The sequence below is a fragment of the Fragaria vesca genome, linkage group LG6 (assembly GCF_000184155.1).
Source record: "Fragaria vesca subsp. vesca linkage group LG6, FraVesHawaii_1.0, whole genome shotgun sequence".
Classification (NCBI taxonomy): Eukaryota; Viridiplantae; Streptophyta; class Magnoliopsida; order Rosales; family Rosaceae; genus Fragaria; species Fragaria vesca.
In genome coordinates this window covers 27,720,867-27,741,758 of record NC_020496.1, presented here as the reverse complement: position 1 = coordinate 27,741,758, position 20,892 = coordinate 27,720,867, and the positions used below count along the sequence as shown (strand labels likewise).

Genomic DNA, 20,892 nt, shown 5'->3' with positions numbered 1-20,892 from the left:
ACTTTTCGTCGATCCCGTAAATCCACTAAACCATTAGTTTCAAGGAACCATAAACTCACTGTAAGGAGGAATTTCATCTGGAGCACCTTCCGCTCGTGGTATCCACACCTCAATCTCATTCCCAGCCATTGTGGGCGCTGTAATTTGGGTGTTTAAGGATGGGGTAGGTGTGTAATCTGGGTTTTATATCAAAACCAGATTTGGGGGTTTTTGGGAGGCAAAGAGTTAATATGGGGTTTCGGTGGAGATAGAGAGCTGCTAAATTAACTAGGGTACGGTTGTGATGGGAGAATGGGGTTGCGTTTTTGGGATGTGTATTAGATTAGTGTGAACTTATTTTTCGAGATGTGTGTTAATGGAGGGAAAACAGTGAAAGGTTATTTTGGGAATTTGGCTTTTTGCCTGATGCCGCGTCATCACTTAACTGAATAATTTGACGGAGATCGGAACTGTGGGCACGGCTGATGAAAATTGAAAGTTTAGGGGTGTTTTTGATGAAATTGAAAAAAGAGGGACTAACATGATGATTGACATAAAGTTAACAGGGATAAACTGAAATTAGTCCTAAAACTTATCAAAGGAAAAAAAACAACGCACGACGCGCCTGGTAACGACGTGCTTGCAATCAACGGGTTTATTTACTTTTTACTTCCGTCAGAAAACATATGCGGAGCACAGACGCTCCGGAGCATAAACTACAAACCCGATCAATGTCAGCAAGTGTATGCAGGAGAGCAATGCCAAGCACGAGCCTGCAGGAGAGCAATGCCAAAGCACGAGCCCTACTGGCCTATCCCTTCGTCATTCTAATGTCAAGGTTGATTTTATTATGAGATAGATCATGTTGGGTCGAGATAGGTCGGGACTTTCTCATTTTCGATTTGGTTACTGTTTTGTCAATTTGTTCGAGAGGTATGGGTCTTAATTTGTCTTTCTCTTTTGTTTATCATCTATAATAAATAACCTCGCTCTTACGAGACTTGATCAACAAAAACAGAATTGTCATCGACTAGATGTCCCAATATTGGTCAAATTAACTTGAAGTTCTGAACTCTCTGAGACTGACAAGACAAAATGATATTTGGGTTAGCACGTAACTTGGAGCGCACTCAGATATATGTGATAAGCTAGCTTTTCTTTCCTCTACTTTGTCCCTAGTTTCCCATTTTATTCATATTCAATGATGGCTGCGCTTTCTGACAAGCTACGTGGCCAGTTTGCCCAGGTGATCTATCTCGGCCACTATATATATTCGTGTTATTTAGCTAGACCTGCAATCAAATAGACTCAATCTCAAAGCTAAGATCGATGGCGATGGGTTCCAAGGAATTTGTAGCTAATAAGCCTCATGCTGTTTGTGTTCCAGTTCCATCTCAAAGCCACATCAAAGCAATGCTCGAACTAGCTAAGCTCCTCCACCACAGGGGCTTCCACATTACCTTTGTCAACACAGAGTTCAACCACAAACGCTTTCTTAGATCTCAAGGACCCAACTCCCTCGACGGCTTGCCTGATTTTCGCTTCGAGGCCATCCCCGATGGAATTCCTGTTGCAGGTTCGAATGAAGATGCCACCCAAGACGTCAATGTGGTCACTGAAGCCTTGCTGAAAGATCAGTTACTGGCTCCTTTCCAAGAACTACTGGTGAAGCTCAATGGCCATGACATTGGTCTTCCGGTGACTTGTGTCGTTTCCGATGGTTTTATGCCGTTTGCCATCACAGCTGCCGGAGAACTTGGAGTGCCTGCAGTAGTCTTGTTCTCTATTTCTGCTTGCAGTTTTCTGGGATATAAACAATATCCCACTTTGGTGGAAAAAGGACTCGCACCACTCGAAGGTACTGATCATGATTTATGAATCATATAGATTTTAGTCATTTTCCATTTTTACTACGTAGCTTGTGTTTTAAGATATTGGGTTTTTGGGATATATGAGCTAGCATATATACTTGATTAGCTTTTTTCTTTTACTAATTACATAGCTATTGGGTATTGTAGATGAGAGCTGTTTGACAAATGGGTTTTTGGACAAGGTGTTAGATTGGATTCCAGGAATGAAAGGTATCCGTTTGAGAGATTTACCCACCCACTTTCGAACTACGAACCCCGACGACGTCCTGTTCAACTTCTGCATGGAAATAATGCATAGAGTTGATAAAGCTTCGGCAGTAATTGTTCATACTTTTGATGCTTTGGAGTCTCAAGTTTTGGAGGCTCTCTCATCTATGCCGAAGCTCCCACCTGTTTATGCAATTGGACCTCAACAATTACACCTCAATCAATTGCCAGAGGATCCTTTGAAGAATATGGGATATAGTCTATGGAAGGAAGAGACTGAGTGTCTCAAATGGCTTGATTCTAAGGAGCCGAACTCTGTTATTTACGTCAGTTTTGGCAGTATAGCGGTAATGTCACCACAGAAGCTTGTAGAGTTTGGTTGGGGACTTGCAAATAGTAATGTTTCATTCATCTGGGTCATCAGACCCGATTTGGTGCTTGGCGAGTCTGCAATTTTGCCACCGGAGTTTGTAGCTGAAACCAAGGAAAGAGGTCTAATTGCGAGTTGGTGCCCGCAGGAGCAAGTACTTAACCACCCATCAGTTGGAGGGTTCTTGACACACTGCGGTTGGAATTCGATGATTGAGAGTTTGTGTGCAGGTGTGCCTATGCTGTGTTGGCCATTCTTTGCTGACCAACAAACAAATTGTTGGTATGCTTGTAATGAATGGGGCATTGGCATGGAGATTAGTAATGATGTCAAGAGAGACGAAGTTGAGAAGCTTGTTAAAGAGTTGATGAAGGGAGAGATGGGTGTGAAAATGAGAAATAAGGCCTTGGAGTGGAAGAAGCTTGCTGAAGATGCAACTGCTCCACATGCTTCATCATCCAAGAACTTGGACAATGTAGTGAATCTAATGCTGTCAAAGGAAATTTAGATTTTATCCAAATATTTTGATGATGATATTGTATAACTAGTGGATCAAGGTTTTATGTATTATGATCATTTGCAATTAAATGAAATATTATTTTGCTTTAGATTTGAAAAATAGGTATTCCTCAATTTTGTTTCCTTTAGTATACTTTTTATTTTATTTTAGGAGGTATTGGTTTTGGTCCACCCCTGTTCTTATGGAGAGCTTGTCACTGGTTTCTTTGCCCTGCATTTGTTTTAGCGCAAATTTGGTCCCAATGGGGGGCTGTGGTAGACGTGGAGGATTGGACGTGACAGTGTAACATATATACATTAAGTATGAATGTGGTGTACCTATTTATATATTCACCTTTGAATGGTGCAAGCCCTTTCTGGACCAAAGGGCGAAATCTGAAACAATGCAAGTCGCCGGATAATTAGTCTTAGTATCGTTAAGTTTTATGAGGAGAGATCATGTAAAGGAGCCAAGAAAGTTTTTCGGATAGAGCCACAAAGTAAAGCGAGGTCTAGGGTGGCATCTTCATTTGAATCTGGAAGGCCATCAGGAATGGTTCCAAACTGAAAATCAGGGAAGCCAACTAAGGAGTTGAGTCCTAGAGGCTTGAGGAAGTGCTTGTAATTGAACTCTGTGTTGACAAAGGTTACATAAAAACCCCTGTGGTATAGGATTTTTGCCAATTTATCTCTTTTTGTTATCTCTTTTTTGTCACTGTTGTACAGCAGCCTGGAAAGAGTTTAAGAAAAAGAAGTTATTTGATAAAAGAAGAGGTAAAACTTCCAAATAGGGAAACAGAAAATAACATTAGGTGCTGTAGAGGCCATGACTGGATTGTAGGTGCAACTGCATTAGTGGTTACGACCTACCAGTATTTATCCAACACCAAGATAAGGATTCTAACCTCTTGAGCTCCTCTCTTTTGGCATCGAATGCGTATATGATAGTCATCATTTACTAGAACTGTAGCCAGAGGATAGTCTCAGCAATGCTCGGAAAAAGTTTAAATGATGGAAGTGGTCTGAGAAAACCATTTTGCTTAGCACAGAAACACAGTTACTCCATCTGCAATAGAAAAACGAAGACTGGCAAGTTAAAACTGAGGTAAAAGGTTATAAAATTCTGTATAATAATGATTCTAGTAAACCTCGTGCCGCGAAACAATAGAAGTAGTCTATCAATGCAATTGATTCTATCAAATCTCAGAGAAATATAAATTAAATCCATGGCACATGTTCAGTATGCATACCGTCTATACTCTATATACATAAACTCCAGAAAATCTGGAGAACAGCTGCCAGCATTAAACAATTAGATATCTGTGATTACATCTGTCCTCAAAAACAATAAGAATTCATGGCATCAGATGCTGTTTTATAAATCTAGTTTTAACTTTAACGCATGTGCAATTTTATTTAGAGAAGAACTCCAACTACATATAGATAGTATCACCTATTCACATTCACAAATCAGAGCCATATCAAGAAGAAATATATAGTCATGGGTTCCATGGAAGTAACTGATAAGCCTCATGCTGTATGTATCCCATTCCCATATCAAGGCCACATAAAGCCACTCCTCAAGTTTGCCAAGCTGTTGCACCACAGAGGTTTTCGTATCACTTTTGTGAATACTGAGTACAACCATAGACGGTTTCTCAAATCTTTAGGCCCCAACACACTAGATGGCTTGACAGACTTTCATTTTGAAACCATCCCAGATGGCTTACCACCCTCAGATTCAGATTCAACCCAAGATATCACAGCTATCTGTGATTCCATCAACAAAAACTTCTTGGCTCCATTTCGTGACCTCCTTACCAGACTCAACAGTAGCACGTTTCCTGTGAGCTGCATTGTCTCAGATGGTTTCATGAGCTTCTCTGTTGATGCTGCTCAAGACCTTAGACTACCTATTGTGTTGTTCTTTCCTGTTGCTGCAAATGGCTTCATGGGCTTCAAACAGTACCGTGCGCTGGTTGAAAAAGGATTTGCACCAATAAAAGGTGATGGCACTGAAGTATTTTATTAACTATGATTTGAGTAATGCTTGTTAACTTTTACTAAGTATCACTGTTCTTTTTAATGTTTACAGATGAGAAATGTCTATCCAATGGCTACCTAGACACTGTCATTGATTGGATACCAGGAATGAAAGATATCCGCCTAAAGGATCTTCCTAGCTTTTTCCGAACTACAGATCCCAATGACAGTCCATTTGTACTAACAGGTGAAGCAACTCAAAGAGCACATAAAGCTTCAGCAGTAGTAATTCATACTTTTGATGCATTGGAGAGAGATGTTTTGGATGCTTTATCATTTATGCTTCCACATGTTTATGCCATTGGCCCTCTTCAGTTACTTCTTAACCAGATACCAGAAGACCCTTTAGAGTCTATGGGATACAGCCTCTGGAAAGAAGACACTGAGTGCCTCCCATGGCTAAATGCTAAGGCGCCAAACTCTGTTGTTTATGTGAATTTTGGCAGCGTTGTGGTCATGACACCAGAACACCTTGTGGAGTTTGGTTGGGGACTTGCAAATAGCAAGCACCCTTTTCTATGGGTGATTAGGCCTGATCTGGTTGTTGGCGAATCAGCGATTTTGCCACCTGAGTTTGTAGCTGAAACCAAGGGAAGAGGTATAATAGCAAGTTGGTGCCCACAGGAGGAAGTCCTTAACCACCCATCAGTTGGAGGGTTTTTAACACACAATGGGTGGAATTCCACTATTGAGAGTGTCACTGCAGGAGTTCCTATGCTGTGTTGGCCATTCTTTGCAGAGCAGCAAACCAATTGTTGGTATGTTTGTAATGGATTGGGAATTGGCATGGAGATCGACAACAATGTCAAGAGGGATGAAGTCGAGAAGCTTGTGAGGGAGTTAATGGAGGGACAGAATGGTGAGGAGATGAGGAACAAGGCTAACGTGTTGAAGAAATTAGCAGAAGAGGCCGCTGATCCACAAGGCTCCTCATACAAGAACTTGGATAAAGTGGTAAATCAAGTACTTCTAAGGAAAAGCTAAATGGGTTCTAACAAATAAACAGGCAAGACCTTCAGTATACTGTCTAATAAACTAGTAGGATGTTCTGCTGCTAGCTATAACTTATAAGTATTGAATCATGATTTTTCATGTTGAATCCTTAATGATTGTAATAAAAAAGAGAGGTTATTGCGACTACTATCCGCGTGAATGCTCATTAATTAGGATACTGAATTCTATGTTAAAGTATGTTTTCTTTTATCTCAATTTTGTTTGAGGATTCCTATTAGGATGTTGGTATTGAATTTTTCTAATCAACAAAATGGCTACAATCAATTTCTAATCAATGAGTGAATATTTTTTTTTAAAGATTTATGAAATAAAAAGGAAATCATGCTCTAAACAAAGGGAAAGAATTTCAAATTAACTGTAACCCAAAGTATTCAAATAAACAAAAGTCTGGCAAACATGAGATTCAGAACCAACCTGAGAGGCTTCCATGCTGTATATCAGTGCAAATTGGTAATACATACGAGACAAGCACTTACCTCAGTAAATCCATGACAGAAGCTAATTATAAGCCTCATTCTCTACATACCATTCCCAAGTTGAAGTCACAGCAACTCATTCCTCAAATTTGCAAAGCTCCTGAATCACAGAGGTCTGTGCACATAAACTTTGTGATTATAGAGTACAACCATGTATGCATTCTCAAATCTTTAGACTCCAAACTCACTTGATGGCTTGTACGACAATCAGTTGATAATCACAGCTATTGTTTGTAGTATCGATCCTCGGTCAAAACTGATGCACTTCTGAAGTTCTCATGCAACTTGTGTTATAGTGAATGGTTCCATGAGATGGGGACCTCCCCATCATAGCAGCTGAAGAACTTGGAATTCCTAGTGTAACATTTCTTCACTATAATCCTTGAACAAATTATCTTATCTCCCATTTGATCAAATCTTGATACTTGTTTATCAAAAATGATCAATTATCATGGTTGGGACGTGCAGATTCCAAGCTTTCCTTCTTGGATTATCAGAGTAACAATTCAACGTCTGTCAACCAAGACCATATGGAAGCATTTTATCAAACACCTTGTGTGCAGCAACTGGTCCAGACCCAGTTTGGAACACCCACCGATCAACATTTAGAATTCAAAATCTGTGATCAGTAATCTAGGCAGATTACCAGACAAATCGGGGTTCAGAATTTGAATATCGGAAAGAAATCTTAAATGGAGCTGGACTTGAATATCTGGGAGGGTCTAAATCGCTAGGCGGAAAGGCTTAAACCCACCGTTTTGCTATTTTAAATTTACGTATGAAAAAATCTTTACTATATATAGAGGACCACCATGGCACATTGGCACAGCTATATACCATGCAGTTCTGGATCTAACAGACCAGGAATCAAATACAATAGTAGCTAGACAACGTGTTTATCGATACAAAATCATAAGAACGCATAGCCATTTGCACATTTTTGCTTATAGAATTAGATCAGATCGGACCTCCAACTTTGACTGTGCCCTTATAATCCGAATCTCATTTCTCAACGTCCTTAAATATTAGGCTACTTAGCTAAAGAACTACCTAGCTAGTTATTTCCATGGCAGAATCTAACTATAAGCCTCATGCTGTATGTATCCCATTCCCATACCAAGGCCACATAAAGCCACTCCTCAAATTTGCCAAGCTCCTCCACCACAGAGGCTTTCGCATCACCTTTGTGAACACGGAGTACAACCACAGGCGTTTTCTCAAGTCTTTAGGCCCCAACGCACTAGATGGCTTGCCGGAGTTTCATTTTGAAGCCATCCCTGATGGCTTACCCACTAGTTCAGATCCCGATTCCACCCAAGACCTCACTGCTATTACTATGTCCATCAATAAAGGGTTCTTCATGGACTCATTTCGCAACCTCCTTGCGAAGCTCAACATGAGTACTAGTCCTGTGACTTGCATTGTCGCCGACGGTTTCATGAGCTTCTCCATCAATGCTGCTCATGAACTTGGAATTCCAGTTGTATCGTTCTTTCCTATTGCTGCGTGCGGCTTCATGGGAATCAGGCACTATCGTGCTCTCGTTGAAAAAGGACTAGTACCACTGAAGGGTACGGAAGAATTAAACTTTTCTATATGCTTATATTTTTTGCTAATAACTTACATTTTGTGTTGAAAATGTCACAGATGAGGAATGTCTATCAAATGGCTACCTAGACATGGTGATAGATTGGATACCTGGAATGAAAAATATACGGCTAAAGGATCTTCCAACCTTTCTTCGAACTACAGATCCCAAAGACATTTGTTTCAATCGCGCAATGTTAGAAGCCGAAAGAGCAAACAAAGCTTCCGCAGTTGTGCTTCACACTTTCGATGCATTGGAGCAAGAAGTCTTGGAAGATCTCTCGTCTATGCTTCCACAAATTTATGCCATTGGCCCTCTCCAATTACTTCTCAATAAAATACCACAAGACCAATATTTGGAGTCACTGGGATACAGCCTATGGAAAGAAGAAACCGAGTGCCTCCAATGGCTCGACTCCAAGGCACCGAACTCGGTTGTCTATGTCAACTTCGGCAGCGTTGTGGTCATGACACCAAAACAGCTTGTGGAGTTCGGTTGGGGACTTGCAAATTCCAAGCTTTCCTTCTTGTGGGTGATTAGGCCTGACTTGGTAGTCGGTGAATCCGCAATTTTGCCACCGGAGTTTGTAGCCGAAACTAAAGAAAGAGGTGCGGTAGCAAGTTGGTGTCCACAAGAGGAAGTGCTTAACCACCCATCAGTGAGAGGGTTTTTGACACACAGTGGATGGAACTCAACCATTGAGAGTCTGAGTGCAGGAGTGCCTATGCTGTGTTGGCCATTTTTCGCTGAGCAACAAACCAACACTTGGTATGCACGTAATGGCTTAGGCATTGGGATGGAGATTGATAATGATGTGAAGAGAGATGAAGTGGAGAAGCTTGTGAGAGAGTTAATGGAGGGAGAGAAGGGTAAAGAGATGAAGAAGAATGCTAATGAGTGGAAGAAATTAGCCGAGGAGGCTACTGATTCACAGGGCTCTTCTTTCATCAACTTGGAGAATGTTGTCCAAGTGCTTCTAGGGCAAACCAAGTAGAGACTAGAGAATAGAGATGTAGTAATATATTGTTCATTTTCCTTGAGCTATGGAATCTGAAACGAAAATAATGACGATCGCGACCAACAATGACAACGGAACTCCATTGTGGTGTGCAGACTGCGTTGGAGAGATATGCGACTTGCGGTGACCGGAATTCTACGATGCAATCTTCACCGGGCTTAGATGTCAGCGACAATCGAGTCATCCATATATAGTTTTTTTTTTTTTTTCAATTTCTGTGTTGCTTTTGATTTAATATTCAACAATTTCTTCCGGCAATTTGAGTTTCACTTGGGTATAATCGTGCAAAGCTGGCGTTGGAATTTGTTTCCATCTTTCTGCAACACAACAAGAATGGTAAAATAGGTCTCGACGAAAAAAAAAAAATTTGAATTTGAAAATCTGGCGGTCCAAATAGCGTTGAGGCGGCTAGGCGGAAAGGTGTTACGGCGTCGTTTTACACAAACGACTGTTTGACCTAAACGCACCGTTTCGCAAGAAAAGCTCCTCGCGACAAAAAAAAAAAACCGGGAAAGGGGAGGGAAAGAATCAAAATTTAAGGGCAAAGAGTTTCATTCCCCAATTGGCTCAGCAATTCCAGACCGAACTATGAAGACGGAAGCATCGAGATCTGTGATCCAAATCGACTCCGACGCCGACCCAGACGACGAGTTCTTTTCGCAGGTCGCCGCCGCCGTCGAGGCCGAAGCTCTCGCCAACAAGCGCCGCCGTGTCGCCACCTCCGCGCCCTCCCCATACGCCGTCTTGTCGGCACCATCGCAGCCCCGCGCGCCGCGATTCGGAAGGAGGTTTCTGACGGCGACGGCGGTCCCTCCCCATACGCCGTCTTGTCGGCACCGTCGCCGCCCCCGCGCGCGGCGATTCGGAAGGAGGTTTCTGACGGCGACGGCGGTCTCTACACCGCGGCGCTCAAAGGAAGCCAGAGCGCGTTCTCCGAGCCTCCGCGCGGCGGCGGAGGATTCAGCATAGGAAGAGTCGGCGGCGCCGTTGTAAACGACGGCGTTTCGGCCGGCGATGCTTGCTTTAAGTGCGGGAAGTCGGGACACTGGGCTCGCGATTGCGATGCCCCGGGCGGAGGCGGCGGAGGAGGGCATGGTGGTAATTACGGCGGCGGAGGAGGTGGCGGAGGGTATAATGGTAATTACGGCGGTGACGCTGCGTCCGGGATTTCGTTTCCTGAGAAAGCCTGCCCCTGTGGATCTGGAACCTGCGCGGTGCTCACTGCGAATACTGAGAAGAATCGTGGTCGGAAATTCTACAAATGCCCACTTAGACAGGTACACAATGAATTCGCTTGCTTTGTTTTACTTAGTGTTTTGGATTTCATAGTGGAATGGATGCTGAGGATTGTTGTGGTTGTTTGGATTTCGATAGGAAAATGGAGGTTGTGGTTTCTTTGAGTGGTGTGACAATGCTTCTGGGGCTAATGCCATGGCTGGTGCTGGTAGTGGTGGCTTTAGTAGGACCCAGAACTATGCATCTGATTCTACATTTACACCTCTTGAATGCCCCTGTGGCGGCGGGCAATGCCGAATCTTAACAGCTAAGACTGGCAACAATATCGGCAGCCAGTTCTATCGCTGTCCTGGAAATGAGGTACACCCTCTAATTTGTTGTATGCCTAGTACATTGATTTTGGTACAAGTATTTGGTATACATATGCAAATCTGTCCTGTGCTTAGTCGAATTCGGGTGGGAGTGGTTAATAGATTAGTTACTTGGTTGAATTAGGGAAGCTCTTGTGGTTTCTTCAAGTGGTGCAATGAGAATACTGTGGCAGCTGGTAGTGCTCAAGGTGCGCGAATCCCCAAGGCGGTTTATGGTTCGAGCGAGGCAAGCAGCCAAGGAAGCTATGGTGTTAAGACTGGTTCTTCGTGTTATAAGTGTGGAAAGGAAGGGCATTGGGCAAGAGATTGCTCTGGTCCTTCGAACAATGCTCAGGTTGAATTTGGAGGACGGTCTACATCAACAGGCAGCTGCTATAAGTGTGGAAAGACAGGGCACTGGGCCAGGGACTGCCCTTCTGGTTAATATGCAATCTGCTGGTGAAGCAGATTATATTTTGTTGACTTCAATGCTTCTCTGTTAGATATTCTCTAGAGTAGTTGTTTCTTATTCTGATATAAGAAACTAGTTGTTTTTGGTTTGTGAGTATAGTACTGAAGAAGTTGTTGAGCAAGTAAACATGAACTTGAGGCCCTTGGTTGTCTTGCTTTCATTTTGTCAATAGAAATTGCTCATTTGAGCTTCTTTCTTTGGAGTCTCTTAACCATGTGGTGGTTAGTGTTTGAATAAATGAATAGTTTATACAAGTTCATTGCTTTAGTTTTTTTTTACTTCATTTATTTATTTTTATTTTTTTGTGAATGGTATATCCTTTTATTTTTATTTTTGCTGTTTGTTTACTGTTTGATTAGGTTTGCTCTGACAGCTAGGTTGCTCTTCTCGCATCTTTTCTGTGTTTAGTGCTGTCCTTGAACTGTGTGGTCTTGTTGAGATTATCCTCAGGTTGGTTTCTGATATTTATGTTCTCTGGTCTACAAATTTTGATGAAGTCAAATCCTTGGTTGGATTGAGTGGTTAACATATTCAAAGAAAAGGTGATGATAACCCTACTTAATTGTATCTCCATATAGGAAGATTCACTTGCATACATGGGTCACAACTTGGTGAGACAAGTTGTCAGCAATATGGATCATACTTTTAACTGTTTGTCTTGGTTTCTTTTGCTTATTATTTCTTTACTATTCTGGATTTTTAGCTTTATGACTAGATTTTCCTATTTTTAATACTGGTTTATAATCTTATACATAAAAGATCCAGGTCATTAGTCTGCAGGATACCCTTGTGATTTTCTGTAAGATTTGATTTCACTTTTGGTTAAGTACAAGATTAGATTTCTATGTATGTAAAATTGCAGCAGATATCTTACCATACAAAAAAAACTTAGCAGATATAATATACCCCCTTCATCCGTATATATTGCATACCATTGTGGTAATGCAAAACCACACATAAGCTTCATTCCTCAGAAGTTGTACTGCATTTCAGGGAATACAAAATGAGTTCCTTGGAAGTAGGTAATAAGCCTCATGCTGTATGCGTACCTTTGTATATTGTTTTGATCGCCACTTCATTTCTCAATGGAAATTGCTCATTTGAAGTTATTTCTTTGGTGTACCTTAGCCATGGACTGATTTTGCGAATAAAAACATTGTGTTATTTTGTTCTTGGCACACTCGCATTGGTGTTTGGTGTTGCACGTGAACTGTATGCTCGTTGTCTTTGTCTTTAGACTATCCTCAGTTTTAGTTCTCTAAAAACTTAAAACATTCCCAATGAGCTGCAGTCTCGATGCTGTTTATGTTTTATAGATAGAAGGGCCCTTGATTCTGACAGGTCTTTGAATCTTTGCTGTTGTTACGTACCCTTTCAGGATGTTTTAGATGCATGAATGACAGAATGAGGTCCAATAGAGAGATTAACTTGAGCACAAAAGGGTTCTGAGAAAACAGATTAACTTTGCCAGTCCTCAGATTATCCTCTGTTTTAGTTCTTAAAGATGTAAAACATTTCTAATGAGCTGCAGTTTCTCGCCTTATTAAAAGAGCTGCAGTTGAAATGTTGTTTAGGTTATAGACAGAACTCACAACCTGGTTCTTCAGTGAACCAGGTTATACCCAAAACCTTGGACAAGTTGGTCAATGAACCGATGAAGTGCTATTAAGCAAAGCTAATGTGGTTCACAAGTAACCAAGATTACTGCTTTAGAGGTTTTTGTCTGGGCAACTCGAAGTTAAAAATATTAAGTGTTTCAATTGTTTATCATCGCTATCATCTTCTGAGCACAGCAAAATGGGAGACGGTAGGAAGAGGCACTATTTCAACACTCGGAATTGTCATCGGCTAGCAGCACGATGCTTGTATTGTGACTATTATCCTTCAGCATAGAGTGAGTGATGTACAAGTACGTGATTGAACAACTCAACAAAGTAATGGCAGCAGAAACGTGTTTCATTTTGTGATGCCTTATATGAACTTTAATGTTGTTCCTTTTTTCTCCTAGGTTTCTATCAAATGATACAAAACCTTCTACCAACCTTTTTTTATTTGTTAGTACTTCGCATTGGACCCGTAACTTGAAACTTTCTTCTTTGACGGCTCTGTCCATCGTTCAGTCACTTCAGTGTAGCAACTGCAGCCTGCAGGGTTTGTAATTCGTGGATTACTTGGTCCCTACCTGCATGGTTATCTGAATGTTCAAAGTTGAAGGGGTTCCAAAACTGTAATTGATAGTTTGAACAAAATTAGTGTTGTGCTTGAACTGTTTGCTCTTCTATGCTTCAGATTTTCCCCAGCTTTGCTCTTCTCTTATAGATTTATCGTCTGTGCATGTTCTTGCAGTTACAATGCTGTTTAGCTAATAGAAGTGCCATTGTAGTTCAGAGTACTGACAATATTATCTCTTTGTGGATAGACACACCTGCAAGAACCTCCATTTTGGTTTTGCTTGTCGAAAAAACTTCATTTTTTGTTTTTTGATTAAAAACGGTGAAATGATTTTATAGATCAGCAAACAGCACTAAAACAAAGCATAGGGTCGTCAAAAAACAATGTTTTACAGAGTTAACAACCTACACTAACCTAGATGATTAGCCCCGCACATAAACATCAAAGACCCGTAAGGACCCTAATCATCTCAGATCAGACCAAAATTCCATTTTGATTTCTATTGTTTTTGGCGTTGTCTTTACTATTTGGCTTTTGGTGACTAACTTTTATTTTATTATACATGATAAAACATATTCTTGACATATAAGATATAGGGAAATTCTATGGATACCCGTATGTGATAACCGAGATATTCGATTCTTACATATTTGGACTCTTCAAAGGACTCGATCTCACAAGGCAGAGTTATGCCAAAACGTTTCTTATATATAGAAGCTGCCCTGTATTTGTTTGAATACAGTATACTCAATCTGAGATGAGTCCTCATCTAATAGCTGTAGGCAATAAGCCTCATGTTGTATGCATTCCTATGCCATTTCAGAGCCATATCAAGGCAATGCTTCAGTTAGCTCAACTCCTGCACCACAGAGGTTTTCATATTACCTTCGTCAACACAGAGTTCAACCATAAGCGCTTTCTTAGATCTCTTGGACCAAACTCTCTTGATGCCTTGCCTGACTTTTGCTTTGAAACTATTCCAGATGGCCTTCCAAAGTCAGTTGATAATGACACCCAAAGCATTCCTTTGCTTTGTGATTCCATCAAAAGAAATTGGTTGTATCCGTTTCGTGACCTTCTCAACAAACTGAATGGAACTATAGCTCCAGTGACTTGCATCATCTCTGATGGTTTTATTACGTCCACCATCACAGCTGCTGAAGAACTTGGCATCCCTATAGTGCAATTCTTTACTTTGGCTGCAATAGGATTCATGGGATGTAAACAATATTCCACTTTGGTGGAAAAAGGACTTGCACCACTCAAAGGTACTCAAAGCATTATTGAATACTGTTTACTTTCTCTGTTTTTAAACAAATGACGAGATTTTTCTTCACTTGGTTGTTGCAGATGAGAGCTGTTTGACAAATGGATTTTTGGACAAGGTAATAGATTGGATCCCCGAAATTAAAGACATCCGTTTCAGGGATCTCCCAGGCTCTTGGAGAACGACAAACCCCGACAACATCATGTTCAACTTCACCTTGGACGCAGCAAAGAGTGTTCGTAAAGCTTCAGCATTTCTTGTTCATACTTTTGATGCCCTGGAGCCAGTTGTTCTAGAATCTCTCTCTAACAGCACATCTATGCTTCCACCTGTTTATGCCATTGGCCCTCTCCAGTTGCTTCTCAATCAGATACCAGAACACCCTTTGAAGTCTGTGGGGTACAGTCTATGGAAAGAAGAAACAGAGTGCCTGATATGGCTCAACAGTAAGGCGAAAAATTCAGTTGTTTATGTCAACTTTGGAAGTCTAGTAGTCATTAAACCAGAACATCTTATTGAGCTTGGCTGGGGACTTGCAAATAGCAAGCTTCCCTTCTTGTGGGTTATCAGACCTGATTTGATTGTTGGTGAATCGGCGATTCTGCCACCTGAGTTTGTGGCTGAAACAGAGGGAAGAGGTCTGATAGCAAGTTGGTGCCCACAAGAACAAGTGCTTAACCATCCATCAGTCGGAGCTTTTTTAACACACAGCGGTTGGAATTCAACCATGGAGAGTATTTCTGCTGGAGTGCCTATGCTCTGCTGGCCATTAAGTGGTGACCAGCCGATCAATTGCCGCTATATTTGCAATGAGTGGGGTATCGGCATGGAGATCAGTAGTGATGTGAAGAGAGACGAAATAGAGAAGCTTGTTAAAGAGTTGATGGAGCGAGAGAAGGGTAAGAAAATGAAAAATAAGGTCATCGAGTGGAAGAAACTAGCAGAAAAGGCCAGTAGTCCACTTGGTTCTTCACCCAAAACCTTAGACAAGTTGGTCAATGAAGTGCTATTAAGCAAAGCTAATGTTGTTCACAAGTAACCAAGATTACTGCTTTAGAGATTCTTGTTTGAGGAGACTACCCAGATGTTCCCTCTACTGCCATTTTTTAAGTTGGAGTTGTTGTATCTTTGATATAGTTCTCTGTGTTCCAATTGTTTAGCTTCGCTATCATCTTTTGAGCATAGCAAAGTGGTAGACAGAGAGGCACCGCTTCAACTCCTGGAATTCTTTGCTTAAAGAATGTACCGCTTTGCCTAGCAGCACGACGCTTGTATTGTGACTATTGTCCTTTAGCATGTAGTGGTGGCTGGTGAGTAATGTGTGTACAGGTACGTGTTTGAACAAAGTAATGCCAGCAGATGCATGTTTAATTTTGTGAATGTCTGTTCTGCTATTTAAGTAAAGCTAGATGTTTTCAAAAGAGTAGTGATTAGTGAACCTTTTCTTGTTGATGATAATATTGTAGGCCTTAATTAGTAATCAAAGTTGCTGTTGATGATGTTATTGTTCTTGCTATTACCATTTGAATGTCATTTCGCGGTAACTTTTGTTATCCAAAATGTCTATCATCTACGGCTTCAGCACACATACGTTTTGTCTTTTGTTTTTAACTACACGAAAACGATGAAATGCTGTTCTTTTCTTGATCCCCATACATCTGCTTTTCAAAATTGCCGGTTCTTCCTTATATTATGTGAAAGCCATGTGTGGAAAAGCAGGGCACTGAACATCATGTGAAAGCCATGTTATTTGATTTTGCGAAAAATATGTTAATTTGTTCATGGCACACTATTTTGTGTTGTGCTCGAACTGTGTGCTTTGCCAGTAGTCCTCAGATTATCCTCTGTTTTAGTTCTTACTTCTTAAAGATGTAAAACATTTCTAATGAGCTGCAGTTTCTCGCCTTATAAAAGAGCTGCAGTTGAGATGTTTTTTAGGTGATAGACAGAACTCACAACCTGGTTCTTCAGTGAACCAGGTTATACCCAAAACCATAGACAAGTTGGTCAATGAACCGATGATGTTGAGATATAAATCCCACATGGGAAATGAGACTTTGTCTGTGAGTTTATAAGAGTCTGGTCACTCTATCCATTGCTAATTGGTTTTAGATGTGAATCCTAGACTACTTTATCATGGTATCAGAGCGGGTTACCCACGTCTACGTGTGAAGTGGGTTTATAAGTGTTTGGGTCACTCTATCCATTGCCAAAACCACAAATTACTTTATCAGATGAAGTGCTAAAGCAAAGCTAATCTGGTTCACAAATCACAAGTAACCAAGATTACTGCTTTAGAGGTTTTTGTCTGGGCAACTCGAAGTTAAAAATGGGAAACTGTAGGAAAGAAGCACTATTTCAACACTCGGAATTGTCATCGGCTAGCAGCACGATGCTTGTATTGTGACTATTATCCTTCAGCATATAGTGAGTGATGTACAAGTACTTGATTGAACAACTCAACAAAGTAATGGCAGCATAAACGTGTTTGATTTTGTGATGGCTTATATGAACTTTAATGTTGTTCCTTTTTTCTCCTAGGTTTCTATCAAATGATACAAAACCTTCTACCAACCTTTTATTTGTTAGTACTTCGCATTGGACCCGTAACTTGAAACTTTCTTCTTTGACGGCTCTGTCCATCTTTCAGTCACTTCAGTGTAGCAACTGCAGCCTGCAGGGTTTGTAGTTCGTGGATTACTTGGTGCCTACCTGCATGGTTATCAGAATGTTCAAAGTTGAAGGAGATTCCAAAACTTCAATTGATAGTTTGAACAAAACTATTGATTCTTACATATTTGGACTCTTCAATTCCAAAAAAAAAGACACTCTTCAAAGGACTCAATCTCACAAGGCAGAGCTATGCCAAAACATTTCTTATATATAGATGCTGCCCTGTATTTGTTACAGTATACTCAATCTGAGATGAGTCCTCATCTAATAGCTGTAGGCAATAAGCCTCATGTTGTATGCATTCCTTTGCCATTTCAGAGCCATATAAAGGCAATGCTTCAGTTTGCTCAACTCCTCCACCATAAAGGTTTTCATGTCACCTTTGTCAACACAGAGTTCAACCACAAACGTTTTCTTAAATCTCTTGGACCCAACTCTCTTGATGGCTTGCCTGATTTTCAATTTGAGACTATTCCAGATGGCCTTCCAAGTTCAGATGAAAAACACTCCCAAGACATGAATTTAGTGTATGATTCTGTAAGAAAAAATTTCTTGGCTCCGTTTCGCAACCTCCTCAACAAACTGAATGACAATATGAATCTTCCTGTAACTAGCATTGTCTCGGATGGCTTCTTGACGTTCACCATCACAGTTGCTGAAGAGATTGGAGTTCCTATAGCACAGTTCTTTACTTTGGCGGCAGTCGGATTTATGAGCTTGAAATTATATCCTACTTTGGTGGAGAAAGGATTTGCACCACTCAAAGGTAATTAATGAAATGTCTAGTTTTATGGTTAATTGCTTGTGAGTGAAGTAATACACAGATGATGAGGTATTTCTTTTAACATGGGTGTTGCAGATGAGAGCTGCATAACAAATGACTTTTTGGACACGGCAATTGACTGGGTTCCGGGACTGAAAGATACACGTTTAAGGGATCTCCCAGGCTCCTGGAGAACTAGTAACCCTGATGACGTCTCGTTTAACTTCGCTTTGGAAGCAGTGGAGGGAGCTTACAAAGCTTCAGCAGTTATTGTTCATACTTTTGAGGCGTTGGAGGCAGATGTTTTGGCAGCTCTCTCCAGCACTACATCTAAGCTTCCACCTGTTTACGCCATTGGCCCTCTCCAATTGCTTCTTAATCAGATACCGGAACACCATTTGAAGTCTGTGGGATATAGTTTACGGAAAGAAGAAACTGAGTGCCTGCAATGGCTAAATGGTAACAAGGCACCAAACTCAGTTGTGTATGTAAATTTTGGGAGTCTAGTGGTCATGACATCACAACAACTTATTGAGTTTGCTTGGGGACTTGCAAATAGCAAGCTTCCATTCTTGTGGGTAATTAGACCTGATTTGGTAGCTGGTGGATGGGCGTTTTTGCCGCCTGAGTTTGTAGCTGAAACAAAGGAAAGAGGTCTAATAGCGAATTGGTGTCCACAAGAGCAAGTGCTCAACCATCCATCAGTTGGAGGATTTTTGACACACAGCGGTTGGAATTCAACCATGGAGAGTATTTCTGCCGGGGTGCCTATGTTATGTTGGCCATTGATCGGTGACCAGCGGATCAACTGTCGCTATACTTGTTACCAGTGGGACATTGGCATGGAGATCAGTAATGATGTGAAGAGAGAGGAAGTGAAGAAGCTTGTTGAAGAGTTATTGGAAGGAGAGAGGGGCAAGGAACTGAAAAATAAGGTCATGATGTGGAAGAAACTAGCAGAGGAGGCCTCTTCTCCGCAGGGTTCGTCAACAACATTAGACAATTTAGTTAATCAAGTGCTATTGAGCGAGTATAGATGTTGAAAAGAGTAAACCTTTTGTTGTTGATGATGTTATTGTATGCCACTATGCCTTAGTAAGAAAAATCAAAGTTGCTGTTGATGATGTTATTGTTCTTCATGTTACTTACCATTGGAATGCCATTTTGCTGTACCTTCTATATTCGTGTTCCGATTCTTAACCTGCACACAGAAACTTTGGTTTTTCTTTTTAACCACATCGAATGCTGTTCTTGATATCCCTAATTCCCGAAAAATGATGTTTTAGTGATAATATTTAGTGTGATGATTGTTCTGTTAAAAGCCATGGCAACTGGAAATATATTTGAATTTGGGAGAGAACAAGTCAAAAAAAATGTTGGGTTCATGTTCATACCAGCTGAGAACAGTTTTATAATTCAAACCAGCTTTTGAATTCTGGATCCCATGTTGGGTTCATGTTCATGGATCGCCTCGACGCGTACTTATACAAAGAGAAATGCTTCAATGCATGTATCTACCCTCTCATATTCCACAAAAATGTCGGTTAACTTTTCGCCTCTCTGCTATGTACGTTCATCACCGATCGAATTGATAAACGAGTCCGGTAAACAAGCGAATCATGTTGTCAAGGTTCAACGATATCAACTGAGGCTTGGAATGGTGGTGACGAGTTGGAACAGAGCCACAGAGGCCATGGCTGTGAAGCTGGGAGATGGGTATTGGTTCGTAAAGGCAAGCTTTCTTGATTTTCTGGGTGTGAGAATGTTGTTTTGAGCGGGACGAAGATGAGGGAAAGAAAAGAGCGTGGGAACCTCCAAATTTGCTCATTATAACTCTTATTCTCTCTACACCTCATTTTTACTTTTTAATATAAGCATTTACTTACTAGATCTCATTTCAAATTTCTAAATTAACCTTAGTTATTTATTGACATATATTTCAATCAATTAATTACCTCTTATTCACTCAATAGATCTCTCATTCTTTGTTTTTTTTTCCTTTTTGTTTTTCAACATCTATCATCCGTACCTTCATTTTTTGATTATTTTTTTCATGCAAGAAAATGTTCTGTCATGAACTATTCTATATATCTTTTTAATTTTTTTTCTCTTTTGTACATCTTATTTTTTCTCCTTTTTTTTTCTTTTGAATAATTTGATCTCTATTTTGTACCTCAATAAAAAATTATTTTAATAAATATATTATTTTCTATAATAGATATATATTAAAAAAAATTATAAAAATATTTATGCACCTTGCAAATATATGCGTTCAACATGTATGATAATATGATAATACAAAGTTTTATGTCACATGATCGATATTGATTATTTGTTTAGCTCTTATAAATTAACTATATATATGCTTTAATAAAAAGAAATTGGAAAACAAAAATATATAAGGAAAATAATAATGAATGGAATCAATTATTATTGAATTGGAAAGTTCAAAGAGAATAAATATAATATTGATGAAGTATAAAGTGTAGAGAATGAGAGATAACAAGAGAATCATCATCTTATTCATTGATAGGAGCCCTTTATATAGGGAATTACACAATACCAATATGGTAAGGATATGAATACATAGATCTAGTCTAACTACATATCCTATTGGCATAAGGACAAGGCACACATAAAGAATATCTAGAAAGATACATAATATCCTAGAACACTCCCCCTTGTGCCGCGCGCTGATATACCGATGGTGCTGATCTGTTGCCTCGTCAAAAACCTCGTCAAGTCACAAAAACCCTAGTGGGAGAAAAACTGAACCTTGATCGTAGGAGAAAAAGAGTACAACGCACCCTTCACATTTGATAGTGACATGTGTGTATGTGCTATAGACTCCCCCTGAAGTTCGCACCTCCCCTTGATCTTTACAACAATCATAAG

General features: G+C 40.3%; 7 protein-coding genes across 7 annotated transcripts in view; all 7 read left to right on the top strand.

Annotated features, from left to right (window-relative positions):
* The first annotated feature begins 1,281 nt into the window (after positions 1–1,281).
* On the top strand, positions 1,282–3,042 carry LOC101302472 (UDP-glycosyltransferase 85A1-like). The gene is made up of 2 exons (XM_004303883.1): positions 1,282–1,837; positions 1,998–3,042. The coding sequence occupies exons 1-2, from the start codon at positions 1,309–1,311 to the stop codon at positions 2,933–2,935; spliced, it is 1,467 nt and encodes a 488-aa protein (XP_004303931.1). The 5' UTR covers positions 1,282–1,308; the 3' UTR covers positions 2,936–3,042.
* Positions 3,043–4,426: 1,384 nt separating this feature from the next.
* On the top strand, positions 4,427–5,952 carry LOC101307915 (UDP-glycosyltransferase 85A3-like). Its single transcript, XM_004305837.1, has 2 exons — positions 4,427–4,931; positions 5,021–5,952. Exons 1-2 carry the CDS (start codon positions 4,427–4,429, stop codon positions 5,950–5,952), a joined length of 1,437 nt encoding a protein of 478 aa, XP_004305885.1.
* Positions 5,953–7,524: 1,572 nt separating this feature from the next.
* Positions 7,525–9,040, top strand: LOC101307616 (UDP-glycosyltransferase 85A3-like). Its single transcript, XM_004305836.1, has 2 exons — positions 7,525–8,029; positions 8,106–9,040. Exons 1-2 carry the CDS (start codon positions 7,525–7,527, stop codon positions 9,038–9,040), a joined length of 1,440 nt encoding a protein of 479 aa, XP_004305884.1.
* A 70-nt stretch (positions 9,041–9,110) lies between these two features.
* Positions 9,111–11,253, top strand: LOC101307328. The gene is made up of 4 exons (XM_004305835.1): positions 9,111–9,187; positions 9,636–10,341; positions 10,439–10,660; positions 10,796–11,253. The coding sequence occupies exons 1-4, from the start codon at positions 9,111–9,113 to the stop codon at positions 11,093–11,095; spliced, it is 1,305 nt and encodes a 434-aa protein (XP_004305883.1). The 3' UTR covers positions 11,096–11,253.
* A 2,798-nt stretch (positions 11,254–14,051) lies between these two features.
* On the top strand, positions 14,052–15,912 carry LOC101307039 (UDP-glycosyltransferase 85A3-like). The gene is made up of 3 exons (XM_004305834.1): positions 14,052–14,166; positions 14,278–14,562; positions 14,645–15,912. Exons 1-3 carry the CDS (start codon positions 14,052–14,054, stop codon positions 15,598–15,600), a joined length of 1,356 nt encoding a protein of 451 aa, XP_004305882.1. The 3' UTR covers positions 15,601–15,912.
* A 1,574-nt stretch (positions 15,913–17,486) lies between these two features.
* LOC101302181 (UDP-glycosyltransferase 85A1-like) lies at positions 17,487–19,094 on the top strand. Its single transcript, XM_004303882.1, has 2 exons — positions 17,487–18,000; positions 18,094–19,094. The coding sequence occupies exons 1-2, from the start codon at positions 17,487–17,489 to the stop codon at positions 19,038–19,040; spliced, it is 1,461 nt and encodes a 486-aa protein (XP_004303930.1). The 3' UTR covers positions 19,041–19,094.
* A 440-nt stretch (positions 19,095–19,534) lies between these two features.
* The window catches only part of LOC101306746 (putative disease resistance RPP13-like protein 1-like), a 10,641-nt gene continuing 9,283 nt past the window's right edge, over positions 19,535–20,892 (top strand). Inside the window, exon 1 of the mRNA XM_004305833.1 lies at positions 19,535–19,751. Within this exon, the coding sequence (XP_004305881.1) occupies positions 19,535–19,751 (217 nt within the window). The remainder of the gene's footprint in view (positions 19,752–20,892) is intronic.

Excerpts from the sequence above, each read along its gene's own strand:
- LOC101307616 (XM_004305836.1), top strand. The coding sequence starts at position 7,525 with ATGGCAGAATCTAACTATAAGCCTCATGCTGTATGTATCCCATTCCCA. Across the intron at positions 8,030-8,105 it reads AGGACTAGTACCACTGAAGG|ATGAGGAATGTCTATCAAAT; the intron begins GTACGGAAGAAT and ends AAAATGTCACAG.
- LOC101307915 (XM_004305837.1), top strand. The coding sequence starts at position 4,427 with ATGGGTTCCATGGAAGTAACTGATAAGCCTCATGCTGTATGTATCCCA. Across the intron at positions 4,932-5,020 it reads AGGATTTGCACCAATAAAAG|ATGAGAAATGTCTATCCAAT; the intron begins GTGATGGCACTG and ends TAATGTTTACAG.
- LOC101302181 (XM_004303882.1), top strand. The coding sequence starts at position 17,487 with ATGAGTCCTCATCTAATAGCTGTAGGCAATAAGCCTCATGTTGTATGC. Across the intron at positions 18,001-18,093 it reads AGGATTTGCACCACTCAAAG|ATGAGAGCTGCATAACAAAT; the intron begins GTAATTAATGAA and ends TGGGTGTTGCAG.
- LOC101302472 (XM_004303883.1), top strand. The coding sequence starts at position 1,309 with ATGGCGATGGGTTCCAAGGAATTTGTAGCTAATAAGCCTCATGCTGTT. Across the intron at positions 1,838-1,997 it reads AGGACTCGCACCACTCGAAG|ATGAGAGCTGTTTGACAAAT; the intron begins GTACTGATCATG and ends TGGGTATTGTAG.
- LOC101307039 (XM_004305834.1), top strand. The coding sequence starts at position 14,052 with ATGAGTCCTCATCTAATAGCTGTAGGCAATAAGCCTCATGTTGTATGC. Across the intron at positions 14,167-14,277 it reads TCAACTCCTGCACCACAGAG|ATGGCCTTCCAAAGTCAGTT; the intron begins GTTTTCATATTA and ends AAACTATTCCAG. Across the intron at positions 14,563-14,644 it reads AGGACTTGCACCACTCAAAG|ATGAGAGCTGTTTGACAAAT; the intron begins GTACTCAAAGCA and ends TGGTTGTTGCAG.
- LOC101307328 (XM_004305835.1), top strand. The coding sequence starts at position 9,111 with ATGACGATCGCGACCAACAATGACAACGGAACTCCATTGTGGTGTGCA. Across the intron at positions 9,188-9,635 it reads GGAGAGATATGCGACTTGCG|CAATTCCAGACCGAACTATG; the intron begins GTGACCGGAATT and ends CAATTGGCTCAG. Across the intron at positions 10,661-10,795 it reads ATCGCTGTCCTGGAAATGAG|GGAAGCTCTTGTGGTTTCTT; the intron begins GTACACCCTCTA and ends TGGTTGAATTAG.